The 20,975-nt window shown below is 46.4% G+C and overlaps 1 protein-coding gene across 2 annotated transcripts in view; it reads left to right on the top strand.

Moving 5' to 3' along the window:
- Positions 1-20,975, top strand: part of PLXNA1 (plexin A1) — a 308,227-nt gene that overhangs the window by 182,691 nt on the left and 104,561 nt on the right. For both annotated transcript variants that reach the window (XM_027863712.1, XM_027863713.1), the window contains exons 9-10: positions 7,814-7,928; positions 18,325-18,525. In XM_027863712.1, the coding sequence (XP_027719513.1) occupies positions 7,814-7,928; positions 18,325-18,525 (316 nt within the window). The remainder of the gene's footprint in view (positions 1-7,813; positions 7,929-18,324; positions 18,526-20,975) is intronic.

Raw genomic sequence — 20,975 nt, forward strand, 5'->3', positions numbered from 1 at the left:
TTTTTTTTTTTTTTTTTTTTTTTTTTTTTTTTTTTTTTTTTGCTTTTTGGTGAGGCAATTGGTGTTAAGTGATGACTTTGCCCAGGGTCACACAGCTAGTAAGTATCAAGTGTCTGAGGCCACATTTGAACTCAGCTCCTCCTGACACCAAGGCCAGAGCTCTTTCTACTGCGCCACCTAGCTGCCCCCAAACCCACTTCAGACACTCAGTAGCTTTGTGACCCTGGGCAAGTCACTTAACCTTTGTTTTCCTCAGTTTTCTTATCTGTAAAATAGGGGTTATAATAGCACCCACATCCCAGGGTTGTTGTGAAGATCCCATAAGATAATAATTATAAAGTGCTTTTGCATAGTGCCTGGCACATAGTAAGCACTCTATAAATGTTAGCTTTTATAGTAGTTAATTAATGATTTGCAAGGACCCTGTGAAATGGGTGGGGAATGTGTTATTAGCCTGGGATGATAGGAAGGAGAGGGTTTTTGGCTAGAGTTTAGAACTGGAAGAGTATTAAACAAAAGCTGGTTGAATCCAGTTGAATTGAATTGACTTAAGATCCTTTAATTTAACGGGTGGGGTAGTGGACTGATGCCCAGGGAAGGAGCATGACTTAACCAAACGCTAGTGAGAAGTCTGAGGGGGTCTTTGAAAGCAGGGCTTCCGACCCCAAATCTACTGAAGGGGGAAAAAGGCAGAAAGGAAATCAGTGGTCGTATGTGGATGGACTCAAGGGTGGTCAGCAGCAGCAGGGGGCAGTCGGGGCAGAGGATCGGACGCGGGCTTGACAGGGATAGTTCACAGGCGTGTGGCCGCAGAAGAAACATTGGAGAGCTCTGTTCTGGGCTGTCAGCAGGGGATGGGAGAGGCTTCCAGCCCCATGGAAGGGATGGAATTGCTGATTTGCTAGAATTAGCCCTGCAGATCTTGGGAGGGAACAGCTTTCTCCCTCCCACTGGTGTTTGTGCACATTGGGGGTGGCCTCTGCTCCTACCCGCTTCCCAGCCCAGGCCACCCACTCCTTTCCTCCCTTACTGTAGGAGTGAGGGAATGAAAGAATATCTCCCTCCTTGTTTTCCCTGGGCTCTAAGAATATGGAGGGCTGGAGAGGAAGGGGAGATCTAGAGCAAGAGAGGCTTGTTTATCCTTCAGGGCTCGCCTCGAATCCTACCTTGTACTTGGGCCTCAGTCTTTCCATCTCTTCAATAGGGATGGGGGGGAGGTTGGGCAAGAAGTGTTCTAGCTTCATGACCTGTGGTCCTCTGCCATGTTGTCTTCCTTGGCCTCTGGTCTCCAGTAACCTCCTCTCTTTCCTTTGGGCTCCTAAAGCACTGGCTAGGTATCGTCTTTATTTATGGAATCAAAACTTCTCATTGCTCCCCTTTTCAAAAAAGTGCCTTCCTTAACAATGACTCCTTGGGGTATGAATGCCAAGATTATGATCCACATTTAACTGATGAAAAAACTGAGGGTCTTAGTCACGCAGCTTGTGAGTGTTGATTGTTATAGCCAGGATTTGGCCACAGTTCAACTCTCCACACACTTCATCGTACCTCCTCTTAATGCCTTAGAACAGGATTTATTTATTTATTTTCTTTTAAGTAGTATTTTCTTTTTTCCAATTACATGTAAAAATAATTTTTAACCTTCATTTTTTTTTGAATAAAAATTTGGGTTCCTAATTTTCTTCCTCCCTACCTTCCCCCTTCCTAAGATGGTAAGAAATTTGATATAGGTTATATATGTGCAATCATGTAAAACATTTCCGTAGTAGTCATGTTGTATAAGAAGAAACAGAACAAAAGGAAAAAACTAGGAAGAAAAATAAAGAAAGTGAAAATAGTTTTCTTCTATCTGAGTTCAGACTCCATAGTTCTTTCTCTGGAGGTGGACAGCATTTTCCATCATGAGTCTTTTGGAATTGTCTTGGATCGTTATATTGCTGGAAATAGCTAAGTCAATCATAGTTGATCATCGCCCAATGTTGGTGTTACTGTGTACATTCTCCTGGTTCTGCTCACTTCACTTAGCATCAGTTCATGTAAGTCTTTCCAGGTTTTTCTGAAATCATTCTGCTCATCATTTCTTATATCATAATAGTATTCTATCATAATCATATACCACAACTTGTTCAGCCATTCCCCAATTGATGGACATCCCCTCAATTTCCAATTCTTTGCCACCACAAAAGGAGCTGCTGTAAATATTTCTGTATATATAGATTCTTCTCCCTTTTTTATGATCTCTTTGGGATACAGACCTGGTAGTGGTATTACTGCATCAAAGGGTATGCATGGTTTTGTGGTCCGTTGGGCATAGTGCCAAATTGCTCTCCAGAATGGTTGGATCAGTTCACAACTCCAGCTGTGCATTAGTGTTATAATTTTCCCACATCCCTTCCAACATTTGTCATTTTCCTTTTCTGTCATATTAACCAGTCTGACAGGTGTGAGGTGGTACCCAGGAGTGGTTTTGATTTGCTTTTCTCTAATCAATAGTGATTTAGAGTATTTTTTATATGACTCTAGATAGCTTTGATTTCTTCATCAGAAAACTGCCTGTTCACATCCTTTGACCATTTATCATTTGGGAAATCACTTGTATGCTTATACATCTGACTTAGTTCTCTATATATTTGAAAAATGAGGCCTTTGTCAGAGACACTTGCTATAAAATTTGTTTCCCAGCTTTCTGCTTTCCTTCTAATCTTGGTTGCATTGGTTTTGTTTGTGCAAAACCTTTTTAATTTAATATAATAAAAACCATCCATTTTCCATCTCACAATGCTCTCTATCGCTTGTTTAGTCATAAATTCTTCTCTTCTCCATAGATCTGACAGGTAAACTATTCCTTTCTCCCTTAATTTGCTTATGATATCACCCTTTATGTCTAAATCATGTGCCCATTTTGACCTTATCTTGGTATACATATAAGATGTTGGTCTATACCTAGTTTCTGCCATACTGTTTTCCAGTTTTCCGAGCAGTTTTTGTCAAATAGTGAAGAACAGGGATTTTTAACCTGGGATCTGTGAACTTTTAAAAAAATTATTTTATATAAAATATTATATTAAAACACAAAGTTATACATTTATAATATTTTGATAACTTCCAGTATAATTTGTTTCCTTTGTCATCATATGTATTTTATTTCATGTGTTTAAAAACCTTCTGGGAAGGCTTCCTTAGGCTTCCCCAGACTAGCAGGACTAAGAACCCCTACCTTAGAACATAGACTGTATCTGTCGCATCATTTGTCACTTTTTGGAGATGTCCCTGTGTCATTGTTTATGTTGCTATATTATCATCAAATTAATCAATCAATAAGCATTTATTAAATGATCACTATGGACAGGCACTGTATTAAGATTTATTAAGTCCCTGCTAGATGCAGGCATGCTGTGTTAGGTACTAAGGGATACAGTGAAGGATCTGGTGTGACTCCCTTTCTCATTTTTTCCCCTGGTCCTTATGTTCCTCCTGTCTCCACATCTCCTCTCTCCCTGGCTCCCTCTGGATCCCAGGCAGGGCATACTTTCTTCCTCTGCCTCTCTTTTCTTCTCTCCATCCCCTGCCACTTTGTGTTTCTCATCTCCCTATTCCAGCCGTTGACATCTAGCACTGACTTTCCCCAGCTGTTTTTTGTAGGCTCATCAGGGTGTCTGACTATATCAGGTAAAGTCTGTAAGCAAGTGTCATGAGATTACAGGAATGTAGATCGGCAAGACCTCAGACCTCGTTTCACGTCCTTACTTTACAAATGAGGAAACTGAGGCACAAGAGAACTTTAGAGCCTAGCCTATGATCATGCAGTTAATAAATTGCAGAGGCATCAGCTTAGCTCTGGACCGATGACTCCAGGGCCAGCACTTTTCACCCTCATCTGTTCATGCCTCCCACACTGTCAGATGAGTGGTGCGCTGAAAAAGAAAGAGATAATTAGGCTGGAGTGGTCAGGGGAGGATTCTGGAAGGGGAGGGATTTGGGTGCCGGTTCTGGCCTCCTAACTAGAATCAGAATTTAGAGCTCAAAGGGACCTTTTAAAAAAAGTGTTGAAATCTTTTGTTTTTCCATGACCTTCATTTCCAAATCTATCCCTCCCTCCTCCCATCCGTGGAGAGCGATCCCTTGCAACACAGACTTAAAAGAAAGGAAAAAAAGTTCAGTAACACTAACCAGCACATCAGTGGATCCTGAGAATGTGCACAATCCTGGCTCTGTTTTATTTTATTTTTCCACTTTTTACTTTTCGAAAAAATAAATTTGTTTAATATCACATGGATTTATAATCTGTCCCACATTCTGCTCCCTCTCACTTGATAACAGCCACTCCCCCCTCTCTCCACAAATGAAATCTTCAAAAGAGGCATGCGCAGTCCTATAAGCCAGTACCCCACGTTGGCTGTGCCTGAAAATTTCTGTCTCCCTCTTTGTTTTAAGTTCATCACCTCTTTGACAGGAGGTGAGTAGAGTGTTTTATCTCCAGTCCTCCAGCCTCATGGGGTATCACTTCATTGATCAGACCTCTGAAGTCTTTCCAAGTTGTTTTTCTCTATAATGTTGTTGTCATTGTATAAATTGTTCCCCTAGTTCTGCATTAGTCCAAATAGGTCCTTCCAGTTCCTTGTGAAATTGTCCTCTTTGTCATTTCTTATGGCCCAATAATATTCCATTACATTCACATACCGTAATTTGTTTAGCCGTTTCCCACTAGGAAGACAGCCCCTTTGCTTCCGATTTTTGGCTACTACAAAAAGAGTTACTATAAATATTTTTGTACATATAGGTCCTTTTCCTCTTTCTTTGATCTTTTTGGGGTTATAGGCCTAATAGTGATATAGCTAGGTGAAAGGGTGTGCAGAGTTGGGGCATAGTTCCATTATGGCTGAACAATTCACAGTTCCACCAACAATGTACTAGTACCTATAGCCCTTCCTCCATTTAACATCTTCCTATTTTGTCGTCTTAGCCAGTCTGATCGGTGGAAGGTGGAACCTCAAAGTAAGCCTCCTTATTTTACAGTGTGCAAACTGAGGCCCTGAGCAGTCTGCCACCAGCAGAGTTTGAGCCAGCCTCAAACCTAGGTGCTCTACCCAGAAATCCAGTCCTTTTTTTTTTTAAACAAGTAATAATGATGATGATGATTGGGCAAGTAGGTGTCATGGTGGATAGAGCACCAGGCCTGGAGTCAAGAAGACCTGAGTTCAAATCCAGCTTTAGACACTTACTAGCTGTGTGACCCTGGGCAGATCACTTACCCTTGTTTGCCTCAGTTTCCTCATCTGTAAAATGAGCTGGAGAAGAAAATGGCAAACCACTCCAGTATCTTTGCCAAGAAAACCCCAGAACGAGGTCATGAAGAGTCAGATGTGACTGAACTGAGTGAACGACACCACCACCAACAATAAAATTATAACTGCTAACAGTTATATAAAGCTTTCAGGTTTGCAAAGCACTATATAAATATTATCTCATTTTATCCTCACAGTAACCCTGGTAGGTAGGTACTCTTATTATCATCCCTATTTTACAGATGAGGAAACTGAGGCAGACAGAGGTGAAGTGTCTTAAAAGTTCAGGGTCACACAGCAAGTAAGTGTGTGAGGCTAGATTTGAACTCGGGTCTTCCTGACTTTTCACTGTAACACCTTCCTGCCCTTCCCTCGTATTTCTCCTGTCAGCTAGAACAGAAGAGGCGCATAGACGGTACTTAATGAGCAGATATGTTGACTGAGTAATACACACAGCTTTCGGCTCAGGTTGTCCCCCTTCCTCATGCCCCCTGATAATAATGCCAGCACATAGCAGTGCCTGTTCTGCTCAGTCTTCACATTCCCATCCTGGAGAAGAGAATAGGACAGTTCCATAATTCAGGCTTCTTCTGCCTTCCCTGAATATTCATATTAGCTTTGGCAATCATCCCACCCTCCCCCCATCTTGGCCCCATCAGCCCCTGGCCTCTTGGGGAGCAGCTTCATGCTGTCAGGTGGGCAGCTGGACATCTGACTTTGACCTCCTAACCTCAGCCCCTGATGGGTGGCTGATTAAGAATAAGAGCCGGGATTGGGGAGCGAGGGAGGGGCAGCCTGTGAGGGGGCAGTCTCCACATGGGCCATTGTTCAAGAAAGAAAGAGAGCCCAGTCCTTGCTGGTGACCAGGCCCAGGGTCTGCTCTTGATTCCCTTTGTGAATCAGGCTGGGGTTTCTTCAGAGGCCTGAGCTTTGACCCTGCCTCCAACAGGCTCTTGTTTTGACTCACGTTGACCCGAGTTGGTTTTTTCATTACCACCCCCATCTCTTTTCCATAATAGCACGTCAGAGTCCCCACTCAGCCCACTTAGGAGGGGTGGAGAATCCACCCATAATAATACACATTAACACTTGTATAGTTCTTTATGCTTAGAGTTGTAAAAGTCAGAGCTGGAAGGGAGATTTGACCAGAGATTATTAGAACATATAACTCAGAATATATCAGAACAAGAAAAGACCTATGAACATAGAATGTTAGTATATAGTGTGGTTTATTTGGAAAGCACAAAAGCATGTTAATTCATTTAAAGATGGTAAATTGATATGTTTCATTTTTCTATCACCTTCATTCCAAATATATCGCTCCCCAGAGAGCCATCCCTTGTAACAAAAACTAGAAAAAAGAGGGGGAAAAAAAGGCAGCTTAGCTTAGCAAAACCAAACAAGTCTGAGTGTATGCAGGGTTCCACACCCATAATCTCCCACCTGTGTAAAGAAGGGAGAGGGGCACGCTGTCATTTTCTTTCTTCTTAAGGGACAATCTTCATCGTTATAATTAGTTAGTATTCAATTTCTGTTACTGTTGTTTTTTCTAGTTACGTTGTTGTATTCGTTGTGTAGATATCATTTCCTGGTTTTCCTTATTTGCTTACTTTACTTTGCATCAGTTCATTCAGTCTTCCCAAGTTTTTTTGTAAAACATGTTAATTCTAACATAGACTTCTAGCATGGAATATTGAACATTGGGTTTAGATTTTTAAAAGCCCCCTCTTTATTTTACAAATGAAGAAACTGGTATCATGGTACAATGGAAAATCCCTGGCTCTGAGGCTCGGAGTAATCTCATTTCTGAGATTACTTGTATCACCTGGGACAAATCACCCTTTCTAGGATTCATTTTCCTCCTTTGTAGATTGAAGAGTTGAACTCGGTGACCTCTGAAGTCTAGATCTGTGATTCTCTAATCTCACAGTTGGTTAGTTAATGTTCCAGTCAGTTTTTCAGTTTTTCAGTTTTGTCTCCTCCCCAAGGGGTTGGAAGGAAAAAGGTTCAGGGTTGAGTATTTTGGGTAAGTTGGAGGCCTGGATGAAATGTGAATTTAGCCACATTTCAGCGAGTATGAGATACCCACCCTGGCTACCGCAAACCCCTGCCCCACACCACTCTGACCCTGGTAATCTTAGAGTAAGATCATAGGATATTAAACCAGAAGAAGTCTATAATATCATTTACCTCAGACCTCTCATTTTGCGGAGTAGGAAATTGACGCCCAGGGAGGTTTAGTGACTTGCCCAGAGTCATACAGGGCAAACAAAGCAGATTCAGGATCTGAACCCAGGCCTTTAGGCTCCAAATCAAATTTGCCCTCTGCTACAACTTAGAGCTAAAGTAAGAGTCAGAAATGAATGTGAGGACTGTGGGTGATGGTGGAGAGGGCATCTCTGGAGGAGTCTGGGCTGGCTCGTGTGCCCCGTGAGCAGGCCTGAAGGTGGAAGGGGTGGTGCAGAGGCTGGGGCTGTCTGAGGAGTGAGTATTCACGCCTATCTGCCTTCTCTCCTTTTTCTCTGCAGCTGCCTGTCCTGTGTGAATGGATCCTTCCCCTGTCACTGGTGCAAATACCGACACATTTGCACCCACAATGCTGCAGACTGCTCCTTCCAAGAAGGCCGGGTCAATGTGTCGGAGGTAAGGGCCGTCTAGGAAGGCAACTCCTCCCCCTCTCCTCCCCCTCACCAGTCTGTCTTAGGTGATAGATTTAGATTCCAGAGGGACATTAAAGATCCATCCTTCTCATTTAATAGAGGAGGAACTCAGGAGAAGGAGAAGTGACTTACCCAAGGTCATGTAAAAAGTACCTGAGCTGTGATTTGAACCCAGGCCTCCTGACTAATTCCAGCATTCTGTCCCCTGATGCTTGAGAGGTACAATAGGAGAAAGCATGGTCCTGGCCCATAAGGAACGTACAGTCTCCCACAGTAGAAGCATTGCAGAATACAATAAAATTATAACTATAGGAGTTCAGAGGAGAGGGATGTCAGTGGGCAGGAGAGCCTGGGATGTCTTCTTGGAGGAGGCATGATTCCAGCTGAATCTTGCAGATTTAGCAGGACTTGGACAGAGCAAGGGGGCTGATTTTCCAAAGGCAGGGGGCACTCACTGTGTTTGGGGTGGGGGAGGGCAGCAATAGGAAGAGCTTGTCCCTCGGGTAGTAACAGTAGAAAGTGTCTATTTGAGTGCAGTGAGAAATGATGTTAGAAAGGTGGGCTGAGGTCTGAAAGATGCTGTGGCCTTGAAATTCTGTGTTGAGTCATTTCGGCTCTTTCCTGGTGTCTCCAGCCTTTCCCCTCCCCTGTATCTGTCCTGTCCTCTCTCATTCACTTACTCATTTTATTTACTTATCATTTGGGGGTGGTGGTGGCAGTTATTTAAAAAAAAATCTTATTTTCATTTCTGAATTCTCATTCATTTTATTAAGTATTTCCTTTATGCCTAGACTTGTGCTAGTTTCTATAAAGAGAAAGATAAGCTATGGAACTTGCCCTCAGGTAGCTTACAGTCCAGTGTTGATTGGCTCTGTGTTCCCCTCCTCTATTATCTTGGACAGATCCCAGAGCCTGTTCTGACCTAAATTTCTCCCCTTGTCCGTTGAAGGTTGGAAATACTGTGGAAGCCCCTAGCTCTGATGTTCTAGGTTCTAAGTTCCTGATGAACTCTGGCATTCTGAGTCCTAAGGTCTCTTCTGGGCTGCGAGTTCTATGTCCTCACATTCTGTGCTCTGAGGTCCCTTTCAGGTCTAGCGTTTTGTATTTTAACCTTCTACGGTCTAAGATTTTTTCCGGCACAAACATTCTATGGCCTTGTGGAGAACAATAGACTTTCATTGTCTCCTGCCTTCGCGACTCACTGCCAGCCGAGGCTCCTGGTTTCCCTCCCACGTGATTAAACATTACTGGCCCTCACCCTTCCCCCAACTGCATCTGAAACTCTGACCTGGAGACTTCTGCTGTTTCTCTCTTCCCTCCCACCCCTTTCCTCTCCTTCCCCTCTCTGTCTCTCTCACTCTATCTCTGTGTGTCTCTCCCTCCCTCTCTTTACCCTCCCCATTTTTCAGTCTCTCATCCAGTTTCTATTTGAAAGTGTCTCAGGAGGGAGCATTGACTCTGGTCTGGAGCAGCCCGACTGCTTCCAACCGGCTTTCATTGTTAGGAGAATTTTTCCTTCCATTTCCCTCTTTGCTGCTCCCGAGTTACCTCGTCAAGTTCTTGGAGCCATTCTGTGTTTCTCTTGCATTGTTCCAAGCGCTTTCCTCTGGGGCCGAATGGAACAAGCCAAATCCCTCATCCCTCAGATTCTTGATGACCCCCCTAGTTTTCTCTTTTCTAGGTTAAACACCCCTTCCGTTGGTCCCCAGGTAGACTGGTTGGGGACGGAGGCCATATTGTAAATTCAGTCTCCTCACCAGCTTTTGGTTAGAGTAGATGCTGGCTGGTCTGCCCCAATTCTTCCTAAATTTACCTCCTGAGCAGGTCTGGGATTGAAACCAGAGCCCTGTCTGACCCCTGATGTGCCGTTCCACACTGATCACGTTCTCCCACAATGGCCTTGGAATAGGGGCCCAAGAAGCTTACTGCCCTCAACAGGCAGTGACTAGAACGCCCCCGGAAGGTTCATAATCAATAGCCAAGAACCAGGAGGGGCTTGTCCCCCTGTAGGGAGGAGATTAGAGCTCCCCTGTCCTTCTTCAGTTTGACATGCCAGTGGGTCCAGCGTTGGCTCCTGTCCCTGCTGTAGAGGCTCCAGGCCACCTCATCTCCTGCCTTTGTAAATCAGCCTCAAGGCCTTGGAAGTTCTATAGAATGGTGGAAAGAATCTCTCTGCTAAGTCTTCCACACCTGCAGGAGTGTCTCACTCATCAAAGACTGGCTTCTAAGGTCAGAAGCATCGCATTTTGGATTTGGAATGGACCTCAGCCATCACGTTGTCTCTTACCATCCTTTACAGAGCGGGGGACTGGGACCCAGTGACCTAGATAAGTGACTTGGCCAGGGTCACATAGTGAGCCAGGACTAGAACCCAGCTCCTCTGCATTGCAGTGTGGTACCATATGGCTGACAGCGAATGAGTGCTGGATCCCTCCCAACATAGCCCGCTGGGAAAGGCCAACAGTTACTGGACGTGGGGAAAAGGCCGAGGACAGTGCTTCCTCGTCAGGCCCATCGCTTGATTGTTGCCCAGACCGCCAGCTGCCTTCTTTGGGGGCATGGGCAATGGGAGCGAAGGCTTGTTTCCATGGCTTCCTATGGGGCAAGGAAAACTCAGTTTGATTAACTGGCAAAGCAGCTTGTCTGTTCTTCAAGTAATTTGAAGTGCTGCTTTGTAATTGATAGTAATTAGGTAGTAATTATTTTGGTGCCTGGGTGAGGCATTGACTTTATTTATGTCTTGGTGGCTTTTCCTCGAATCATAGAATGTTAAGGCTGGAAGGGACTTTACTGTGCAGAATGTTAGCAGATGGAGACATGGAATGTCAGAGCCAGAAGATCGTCTGGGGGTCACTTTGTCCAACTGCCTCCTTTTATAGAAGCGGGAAGTGAAGCCCGGGGAGAGGACATCAGTTGCCCAAAGTCACACAAACCTTAAAGCACTATATAAAGGCTAGCTATTACTACTGCTTCTACTAATACTCCTCTTCCCCTTCCTGCTGCTGCTGCTGCTGCTGCTACCACTACTACTACTACTACCACTACCACCACTACTACTACTACTGCTGCCACTACTACTACCACTACCACCACCACCACCACCACCACCACCATTACCACCATTACAACGACTGCTACTACTACTACTACTACTGCTGCTACTACTACTACCACTACCACCACCACCACCACCACTACTGCTACTCCTCCTCCTCCTCCTCCTCCTCCTATCACCACCACCACCATCAGCACCACTACCACCAATACCACCACCACCACCACCAATACCACCACCACCACCAGCACCACTACCACCAATACCACCACCACCACCACCACCATTACTACTACTCTTACTACTCCTACTCCTGCTCCTACTATTCCTGCTACTACAGGCAGAGCTTAGATTAGAACCCAAGTTTCCTGGCTCCCTATCCAGAATCCTTTCTGGGAACCATGGCCTCTAGCAGTGAATTTGCCCTTGTGATCAGAAAGCCTGTCCAGGGGTGGGAAACCTGGAACCTCGAGGCCGCATGTGGCCCTCTAGATCCTTTGGGTGCAGCCCTTTGACTGGATCCCAACGTCACAACAAATTTGTTCTATGAATTTTGGATTCATTCAAATGGCTGTACTTGAGGATCTAGAGGGCCATATGTGGCTTCAAGGCTGCAAGTTCCCTAGCCCTGCTCTAGTCCAACTCACCTTTTCCCGCTAGCCCCCCAACATCTTTTTAAGTAGATGAGAAAGCTGTGGTATATACTAGAGCACACAGTCTCTTTTAATGGACTAGTTTAATAGAATTCTAGGATTACTGGAAGGGACCTTCGAGGTTATGGGGCGTATGGGGCTAGTATTCTATGATCCCCTTTTACAGATGAAGTCAGTGAATCCCTCTTAGGCTACATGACTTCACTCACACAGTTTATTGGAGGAGCTGAGACAGAGCTTCAGGTATCCTGCTTTCTAGACAGTGCTGGTCTATGCCTATTTCAAACATATTCATACACATAGGGCAAATCTTCAAGGTAAAGCCGGTAACACTGATGCAGGCCTGAACCTGAGAGGCCTCCTTGGTCCTACCAGATACTCAGAGGCCTGAGTTCTGCCCCTCTCCCCGCACCCCTTTCTCACTTTGTTGGCTAGGTTACTTGGGCAGGTCATGTATCAGTGGTCAGTTTTGCCAAAAGGAGACGGTTAATACTTTTAGACTTTTCTGGGGTAGTGGAAATTGGACCATATGACCACGTGAGGACCGTTCTCACTTTCTGATCTGTGATTTTATATGGACACCATGGCATCTACCTGGTTACATTCCTGCCAGTAAAGGGTTAATGGGAATCAGCTCTGGCAGTACAGGGTTGGTGGAAGTTTGCCGACCATAGGAACTTTGCCAGGCCAGGCATGAAGCTTCCGATGGAGACATGGGTTGGGAGCCCTCTCTTGGGGGAGGGGCGTTGTCTTTCCGGGGTGGTTGGAAGAATGCCCAGGCCAGTACGTTGGGGCAGGACACACAGTGGCCAGCGTTCCCCGGCCACCTTGCCAGAGCCAGGTGCTTCCTGTTTTGAAGTGGGGGTGTGGGGCGGGTTGGGGAGTCAGGGCCAAGAGGGATGTGTGTGGAATGCAGGCTAGAGGAAACTGAGGTCCCTGGGGACTTGAGGCCGGAGAAAGGAGCTGGAGATTGGGGAGTTTGGGAGGTGAGATTGAGGCTGTGTGGGTGTGTGACCCCGGAGCGGGGGGAGTGATGCACAGAGGTATACAATGGCGATCTGTTCTCTGTCCTGTTCAGTGGCTGTGCAGACAGCACAGGGGGCAGAGGCCTCCCCTGGAGCAAGGGTACAGGTTCCTCTGTTGCCCCAGTGGAGAGAGAAGGGAAGAATCCAGGTCAAGGCAGCCTCATGGCATTGTAGAAGGTACCTTAGAACACCGAGTGTCAGAGCTAGAAGGAATGTTAACATGTGGAATATCAGGGCCGGAAGGGTGCTTGGAATTCCTCCTCTGCCCTCTCCTGCCCTTCCCTCTCCTCTTGCTAAGTCACTTATTCAATAGAGATCAGTCAGGCAGTAAGCACTTATTAAGTGCCAACTGTATGCAAAACCACATAGCCTGGGTATAGTTCTAGGACTATAAGAGCTCCTCAGCTCTTTGGGGGAACTTCTGGGGTTTCCCTCCCTGCCTTGGGGCAAGGGAAGAATTGCAGAAAGTGCACCCCTGAGAGCCTTCTCTTTTTGACTTTCATTCCCATCTCCACCTCCAATGGGCAGCGGGGGAGAGGAATAAAGATAGATTTTTTCCCTGGTAGAGGTGTCAGCATAAACATTCCTCACTCCTTTGACCCTTAGAAACTCAGTTTCATTGAGGAGTTAAGACTCCAGAGGACAGTCCAAGACAGAAGATAGCCATGTGCTCATTTATGCATTTCTGAAGATGTTCAGAGGGAGGAAGGCTCAGTGAGGTCTGCATTTGTCAGGGAAGACTTCATGGAAAGGAAGAGAGAATAAGTATTTATCTAGTACCTGCTATGTGCCAGGTGCTGTGCCAAGTGCTTCACAATATTATCTCATTTGATCCTCCCAGCCACCCTGGGAGGTTGATGCTGTTATTATCATCCCATTTTATAGATGAAGAAACTGAGGCAAACAGCAGTTAGGTGACCTGCTCAGGGTCACCCGGCTAGTTAAGTGTTTGAGATATGATCTGAACTCAGATCTTCCTAGGCCCAGAATTCTATCCATTTAGCCACCCAGCTACACAGGAGTGGAGTACATGAATCTTTTATTTTTTTCCCCTTAAGTTTCTGATAATTTTCATTATTTCTTATTCAATTATTATGGATTCTCCTTTTTCATTTTTGACACTAACAATTTGGTTTTCCTCTTCCCTTTTTTTAAACATTTTTTAAAAAAAATTTTGAGTTCCACATTCTTTTCCTCCTCCACTCATTGAGAAGGCAAACAGTAGGAGTGTATATATGAGTCTTGAAGGGAAGGTAGAAAGGAAGTCTGAGAGAGGCACCCTTATGCAGTGGTAAGAACACAGGATTTGGGATTCTAAGAGGAGACCTGTGTTCAAGTCCTACCTCTGATACTTATTTTGTGGTCCTAGATAAGTCACTTGACCTCCCTGAGGAGACTCAGTTTCATCATCTGTAAAATGGGAATAATAACTCCACTTAGTGCAAATCAATCAGTTGGAAGTATTTATTATTTATTATTTACCAGGCATGTGGATGACCGCCAGGGATACAAAGACAGAAGGGAATCATACTGTACGTACTCCTTGTGAGTAAAGGACTTGGTGAACTTTAAAGCCCACTAGAAATAAGACCTAACCCTAATTCCAGGGGAATGCTGTGAGCAAAGACCTGGAGGTGGGAATGAACAAGGCCTGTCTAGTGCTTTCTTGTGGCATATGGGATGATGGAGTGGGATGAGATGAGAGATAGAGCTTTGTGTTTAGCCTGGCCCGGGCCATTTTGAACTTGAGAAACAATGTCGGGAGCTCTCCTTTATTGTTCTTTAACCATTTCAGGGTAAACCTGAGGGCCCTCCTGTTATTGGGGGAGCCAGGTTTTATTGGGTGCCTACTGCGTGTTCTCCCTTCTGCTAGAATTCTCTTCTTTGGGAGGCCTGAATGGAAGAGGAGGGGCTCCTCAGCTCTTTGGGGGAGCTTCTGGGGTTCCCCTCCCTGCCTTGGGGCAAGGGAAGAATTGCAGAAAGTGCACCCCTGAGAGCCTTCTCTTTTTGACTTTCATTCCCATCTCCACCTCCAATGGGCAGCGGGGGAGAGGAATAAAGATAGATTCTTTCCCTGGTAGAGGTGTCAGCATAAACATGAAACCAAGCAACAGCTGGAGGCACATCTGGAACACCCCCAGAAACATAACACCTATACCCAGAGTAGGTTTTCTATAACTATTCATTGAATCATTGAACAAATCAATCATTCGTTCAGCCCCTCCTTTTAAACAAATCTTCCCTGACCATTTTCTTTGTACCTGGTGCTGTCGGGAATTAGAGGGCAGGGAGGACCTCTGCTTTCAGGGAGACCATAGTTTATTTAGGGGAGACAAAAGACTGAACACCTGAAATGCTGAGAACACTGTAAGGAGGCCTTCAGTCGGAGGAGTGGAGGATGAGTGTTACAGAGAGTCCATGAGGCTTTAAGGACGTGTGCCCTCCTTACATAGTCGCTATGTTTCTCTGTGCCCTGACTCCAGTCTCATTCACTGGTTCTGAGCCCATTGAGGCCCCATGAGGTAGTACCTGCTAAGGTGAAGGCTGGCACAGAGAGACTCAATTAGAGACAGTCTTAGGTGTCAGCAAGTTGATAATAATAACAACAGTAAGTAGTGCTTATATAGTGCTTTATAAATATTATCTCACTTGATCCTCACAGCATCCCTGAGAGGTTGGGCTTTATTATGCTCATTTTTTTAGATGAAGGAATTGAGGCTGGGTGAGGAATTAAATGCCTTGCCGCGGTTCACATAGCCTGTAGGTGTCTGAAATGGAATTTGAACTCAGGTCCTCTTGACTCCACCAACTTACCTCCGGATCTCAGAAACTGCGGAGTGTTTATAAAATTCCTCTCGGCCCTTGGCAGATGGTTTAAGGCTGTCTGTGTAGTTCTGGATTGAAGCCTAATGTCCCTCCTAATGAGGGGTATACCCCAGAGGCCCTGTGTGGTGCCAGATATTGGGGAGGACATGGGATACATCTTGGCAATAACTGAATGACATCGGATGGGGTGGGGCTGACAGCCATCCTACTTCTTGGCATGCCAGGGCTACGAGACAATGGCCATTGTTGGACCAATCTGGGAGAACTTCCTAGTAGAAACAAGCATCCAGGAGTATCCAGGAATTGCTGACGATGGGAAGGGGGGTTGTCTAGTTCCGTGAGTGCCCTAGGTACAGGGCCAGTTGCTGGCAGAAGGATGGGGCCCAGGTGAAAGGAGTGTTGAGCAGATGCCCTGTAGAGGCAGCTGGCAGCAGGGTGCTGGAGGCAGCAGAGGAGGGTTTAGCAGAAAAAACCCGATTCCCAGTCTGAGGGCAAACCAGGGGGAGCCTTGAGAACTGGTGAGGCACACTCCTAACTGGTGGGTTGCCCAGACACTGAGGTGAGAGAAAGAAGAAATCAGATAAGGAGGCTTTCATCGTCAGAGACCCGTCCCAGGCGTTGGAGGACGTTGGAAGTGGAAGGGACCACAATGCTGGGAGAGACTGAGACTGGAGAACGTCAGGCCTGGGAGGAGCGGGTCTAGCCCTGGCCCTGAGGTGGAGGCAGATGGAGCAGCCCGTCTCAGGGCGTCTTCCCTTGGTGACGTTTCCCAGAATTAGCTTTTCCATTGTGGGCAGGAAAAGTAAACTTGTCTGAAGTCTCTCCATGCCGTCGGGGCCCCCTCCCCCCCGGGATCTGGGTCTGAGACACCTTCCCTAGGGAGCCTCGGGATTGGGGTTCCTGTATTGCCTGCGTTCAAAACAGGTTATTAATTCTCTCTATTTAAAGTGAGTGGCTCTTAGGAACCCCAGCTCCCGTGGCCCCATATTCCCCTGCCACCTCAGGCCCTGCAAGCAGGCAGAAGGGATTGCATCAGGCTCCTGTTGCCGAAGGGGCTGACCCCAGAGACCTGGAGCTGTTTTTCTGCCTGACTGGGCTATTTCTGTGCTCTCTCCACTTCCCTGGCCTTATCTTTGATGCAGCTTCCTCCCCCCCCCCCAAAGCCTGGGGCCACTCCGTCCCAGTCCGTACTGGTCCCCGATTTCCCTCTAACCCCCAAACTTCAGCTGGTGCTCTCTCTGTTCCCTGCAAACAACCCCTAAGTTGACCCCCCCCATTACTGGCCACTTGTCCCCATCAGTGAGGTGGTGGCTGCCATGTAATCGGGACCCTTGAAACTTATTCTGCTGGAACAGGAACATCGTAGTGGGAGCTTGAAGCGGTCTGAGAGGTCATTGAGGCAGCATGGTACATTAGCAGGACTACTGGATTTGGAGTCAGAGGACCCGGGTTCTAATCCCAACTCTTATTTCCTGTGTGAACCTGGGCATGTTAATTCATCCTTGTGGGCCTCAAGTTTTCTCATATGTAAAATGAGGACCTTAGACTAAATGACCTCTAATGCCCTTTGCAGCCCTAAATCTGTGATCTGGTTCAACTCCCTTTTTACAAATGAGGAAACTGAGGCCCATTCATGTGAGATCACTGTCTCAACATTGCCCCGGTAGCACCTGGAATTGTCAGGACTGGAATCCGGATCTCTTGGTATCCAGGGCACTGTTCATTCCATCTGAGTTCTTGACCCTACCAGACTTTAATTAATATCTTCATCTGTAAAATGACCAACTTGTATGTTTTTTTAAAAAATTATTTTAAATTACTTTTATTTCTTAATGAGGATCAAGTTAGATAATGGATGAGAAGGTACTCAAGAGGAGCTTGTGCCAGGTTATTATTGTTTCATAATTTGGGCACTCGGCTGGGTGGAGTAGGCCCCGGGGGAATGTTGGTTGTGGGGACCGGGAGACTTAGATCTCCTGCGCTTGCTGTGGTCCAAACCTGAAACCCCATGCAGCTGGTCTGTGAGTTAGCATTCGGGAGGACATGGGCCTCTGTTTGTTCATCTTTAAAACGGACAGGAGGTTTCACTAGATGATCTCTGAGCTCCCTTCTAGTTCTGAATCTATCCGTCTTGCTTTCAGCTCCAAACACTGGTACTTGTTTTCGCTTCTTGGGATCAAGCAGCAAAAGATTGTGTCATGTCGTGGAGAGAGCGTCAGATTTGGGGTCAGACAACCTGGGTTTGAGCCCCACTACTTTTGTGACCTTGGGCTTGTCATTTAGCCTCTCTAGGCCTTAGTTTCCTCATCTGTAAAATGGAGGAGGACAGAGGAGAAGGCCTCTGAGGTCTCCTCTGTCTCATCATCAGTGAACCTAAGGAAAATCTAGCCGTGGCAGTACTGTCCCGAGTGGGGAAGAAAACAGCATTACTCTGCGTCCTCAAAACTGATGAACTGTCCTCCTAAGGCAGCGCTGCAGTGCGGTACAGTACACTGTGTGCTGCATCAGAGTCCGAGGGCCTGGTTTCAGACCCCAGCTCTGTTCTGTGGAAGTCACTCAGCCCTTCTCAGCCTCAGTTTCCTCATCTGTAAAATCAGGGGCTTGAAGTCTCTTTTAAATCTCTATAGCTGGATTCCTTTGATTCTAGCTTTGTGACCCTGGGGACCCTGGACAAGTCACGTAACTACTCTGTGCCTCAGTTTCCTCAAATGTAAAATGCAGAGGTTGGATCCAGTGACCTCTCTGTCCCGATCGGCTCTTATCAATGATGCTACAACCCCGTGTCCCGCTCGCTGAACCTCTTTCTCTTTGCTCTTCCAGGATTGCCCTCAGATCCTGCCATCTACGCAGATCTATGTCCCGGTGGGCGTGGTAAAGCCCATCACACTGACGGCCAAGAACCTGCCCCAGCCTCAGTCCGGCCAGCGCAATTACGAGTGCATCTTCCACATCCCCGGCAACCCGGCCCGCGTTACCGCCTTGCGCTTCAACAGCACCAGCATCCAGTGTCAGAACACATCGGTGAGTGTGCCCACCCCTCTTCTGCCCACCAAAAAACACTGGGGTAATTTTGGCCAGAAGCCAAGTTGGGTGGTGCAAGGACAGCCTGGGACCAAGAGTCAGGAGACTCAAGTTCTAATCCTGGTTGTGTCCCTAACTAGCTGAGTGTCCTCGGGGCTGTTCTTACCCTCCCAGGGCCCTCGTGTGCTGAGTCTTCTGGGTCCTCATCAGAGGACACCACCAGCTGAACCAGCCTGGCCTTGAGAGTGCAGTGTCAGACCCGTGGGCTATGTAGGGTGACTCTGAGATCAGCTGCTTTATCTGGGACTTTAAGGTCTATAAAGGACTTTACGTCTCCAGCTGACCTTCACAACATCTTTGTGACATGAGTACTCTCATTACCCTGAGGCTGAGAAAGATTAAGTGACTTGCCCAGCTGGTCAGTGTCTGAGGCTAGATTTGAACTCTGACTCCCAAGTCCAAGTGCTCTATCCTGCTCATGTCTGTCTTACCCCATCCCACTTCTCAATAGTCTTTTGTGACCCTTCTGCCTAAGGGAAGCTTTTCTCCCCCTATTCCAAGGATGCCCATTTGCCCTGGCATCACACACTACAGGAGCACGTGGTCCCTTAAAAGGTGGTGGCCTGCCCAGCACCTGAGAGGGACCGGTCAGTGGGAAGACTGTCCTTCCCTTGGGGAGGACATGCAAAGCCTCTAGCCCTCAGAGGTCATGGCTTGGGATTAGTGTGGTGGAGAAAGAGCCGCATCCAGTGCCCCCAGGTCATCATACCTATAGGTGTGTGCATTGAGAGGAGGGAAGGAAGGGTGGCAAAGTTCAGTGGAAAAAACATTTCTTCTGGAGAATGTGGGGTTTTTCTAAAACATTGAATTTTTTTAAAATTGTGTTGGTGTTTGGAGTAACAAAAAGCAGTTTCTCCTCTGAAGAATTTCCAGATTTCTCTGTGCTTTTTATTTTACCTTTCAACCTAGTTATGAAAAATATATTTTTAAATTTTCATTAGCCAGGGAGGTGACTCTGACTCTATAAACACATTAAAAGTGTAATAGGTATATTTTAATTTCTACCCCATTAAGGGCCTTTCCCTCCCTCCCACCAGGGCTCCCAGCTCTAAGATTTCTGGCTCTTTACATCCCTGTACATCTGTGTTGTAGGTCTCCTTTGTGTCCTGCTGTGTGGGTGGTGGGTACGTCCTGTGTGCTTGGTTGCATTTGTAAAGTGTGCTGTGTTGGTGGTTTATGAACGCCCTGGCCCTTGGCCAAATGACCACGTGCTCATTTGGTGGATTGCTGTTTGCTTATGTGCCAAGCCTCTGGAGTCCCCTGGCCCAGGTCTGTCCCAGAAGCCCCCGGCGTCCCTCCGAGGTTTTAGGTGTGACGCATTCCTGGGCTTCGTGTTCTATGTGAGCATTTGGCCCGTGCATAACTTGAGGATGACCAAGAGGATGAGGGGCTTGGGAGACCCTGACAGTTGAAAGGACTCAGTTTGCCAACTTTGGTAAGGGGTGGACTCAGAGGGAGCAATAGAAATGTCTTCAGGCATTTGAAGAGTTGTTGTGTGGAAGGATTCACTCTATTCTGACTGGTCTCAGAGGGAGAGAGAAATAGGTGCCTCTGGGTGAATTCCGCACAGTCAAGATTTGGGCTCAAGCCGTAGTCAGTGGATTTTTCCTCTGAATTGTTCAAGCAGAGGTTGGGTAACTGTTTGTCATGAATGCTTTAGAGAAAATACTTGCTCAGGTGAGGACTGGTCTAGATAACCTTGGGAGTACTTTCCCACTCATATTCTGGGATTCTAACTCATGGCAAGTTCACAGTGGGGTGTCATGGAAAGGAGCTCTCATCTAGGATTTAGGAGACCTGAATTCAAATCCTGGTTCTGTAACTTGAAGCTGTAGGACTGTGGTCAAATGAGGCCCCCATCAGAGGTCTTCCAGGTGTTAGAGGTGTAGGTGCAAACACAAATCAAAAGTCGGGATAAACTTTGAGTCAGAATCTACGCCAGCCGGGCCCCCGTCAAAACACTCTTCCTTTGTTTGTGTGTCAGGCCTTTGCTTCCCCTTGAGGCACACGTCCAGGTCAGTCCTAGGGGCATCTTCCAAGGGGACTGAGGATCAAGGTATCCTGAGCTTCCTGGTCATTGTCAGCACCAACTGGGGACTAAAGAGCAAGGTTAGGTAGGAAGGCCGGACCCAGGGCTCCCCAGAAATGAAAGAGCAGGGCTCAGCTTGTAGGGCATGCAAGTCAAGGCCGGAAGTCTAGAGCACAAGAAAACAAGGAGGGCAAATCTTGATTTTCTGGTCTTAAGGAAAGAGAAGAGAGAAGACAAATCTCTACCATCTGTAAATTCTTTATGAGCTAACAGGAGCAAGCTGGAGGCAGTCTTTCTTTCTTTCTTTCTTTCTTTCTTTCTTTCTTTCTTTCTTTCTTTCTTTCTTTCTTTCTTTCTTTCT

Source organism: Vombatus ursinus, unplaced genomic scaffold, assembly GCF_900497805.2.
Source record: "Vombatus ursinus unplaced genomic scaffold, bare-nosed wombat genome assembly UNPS02014773.1, whole genome shotgun sequence".
NCBI lineage: Eukaryota > Metazoa > Chordata > Mammalia > Diprotodontia > Vombatidae > Vombatus > Vombatus ursinus.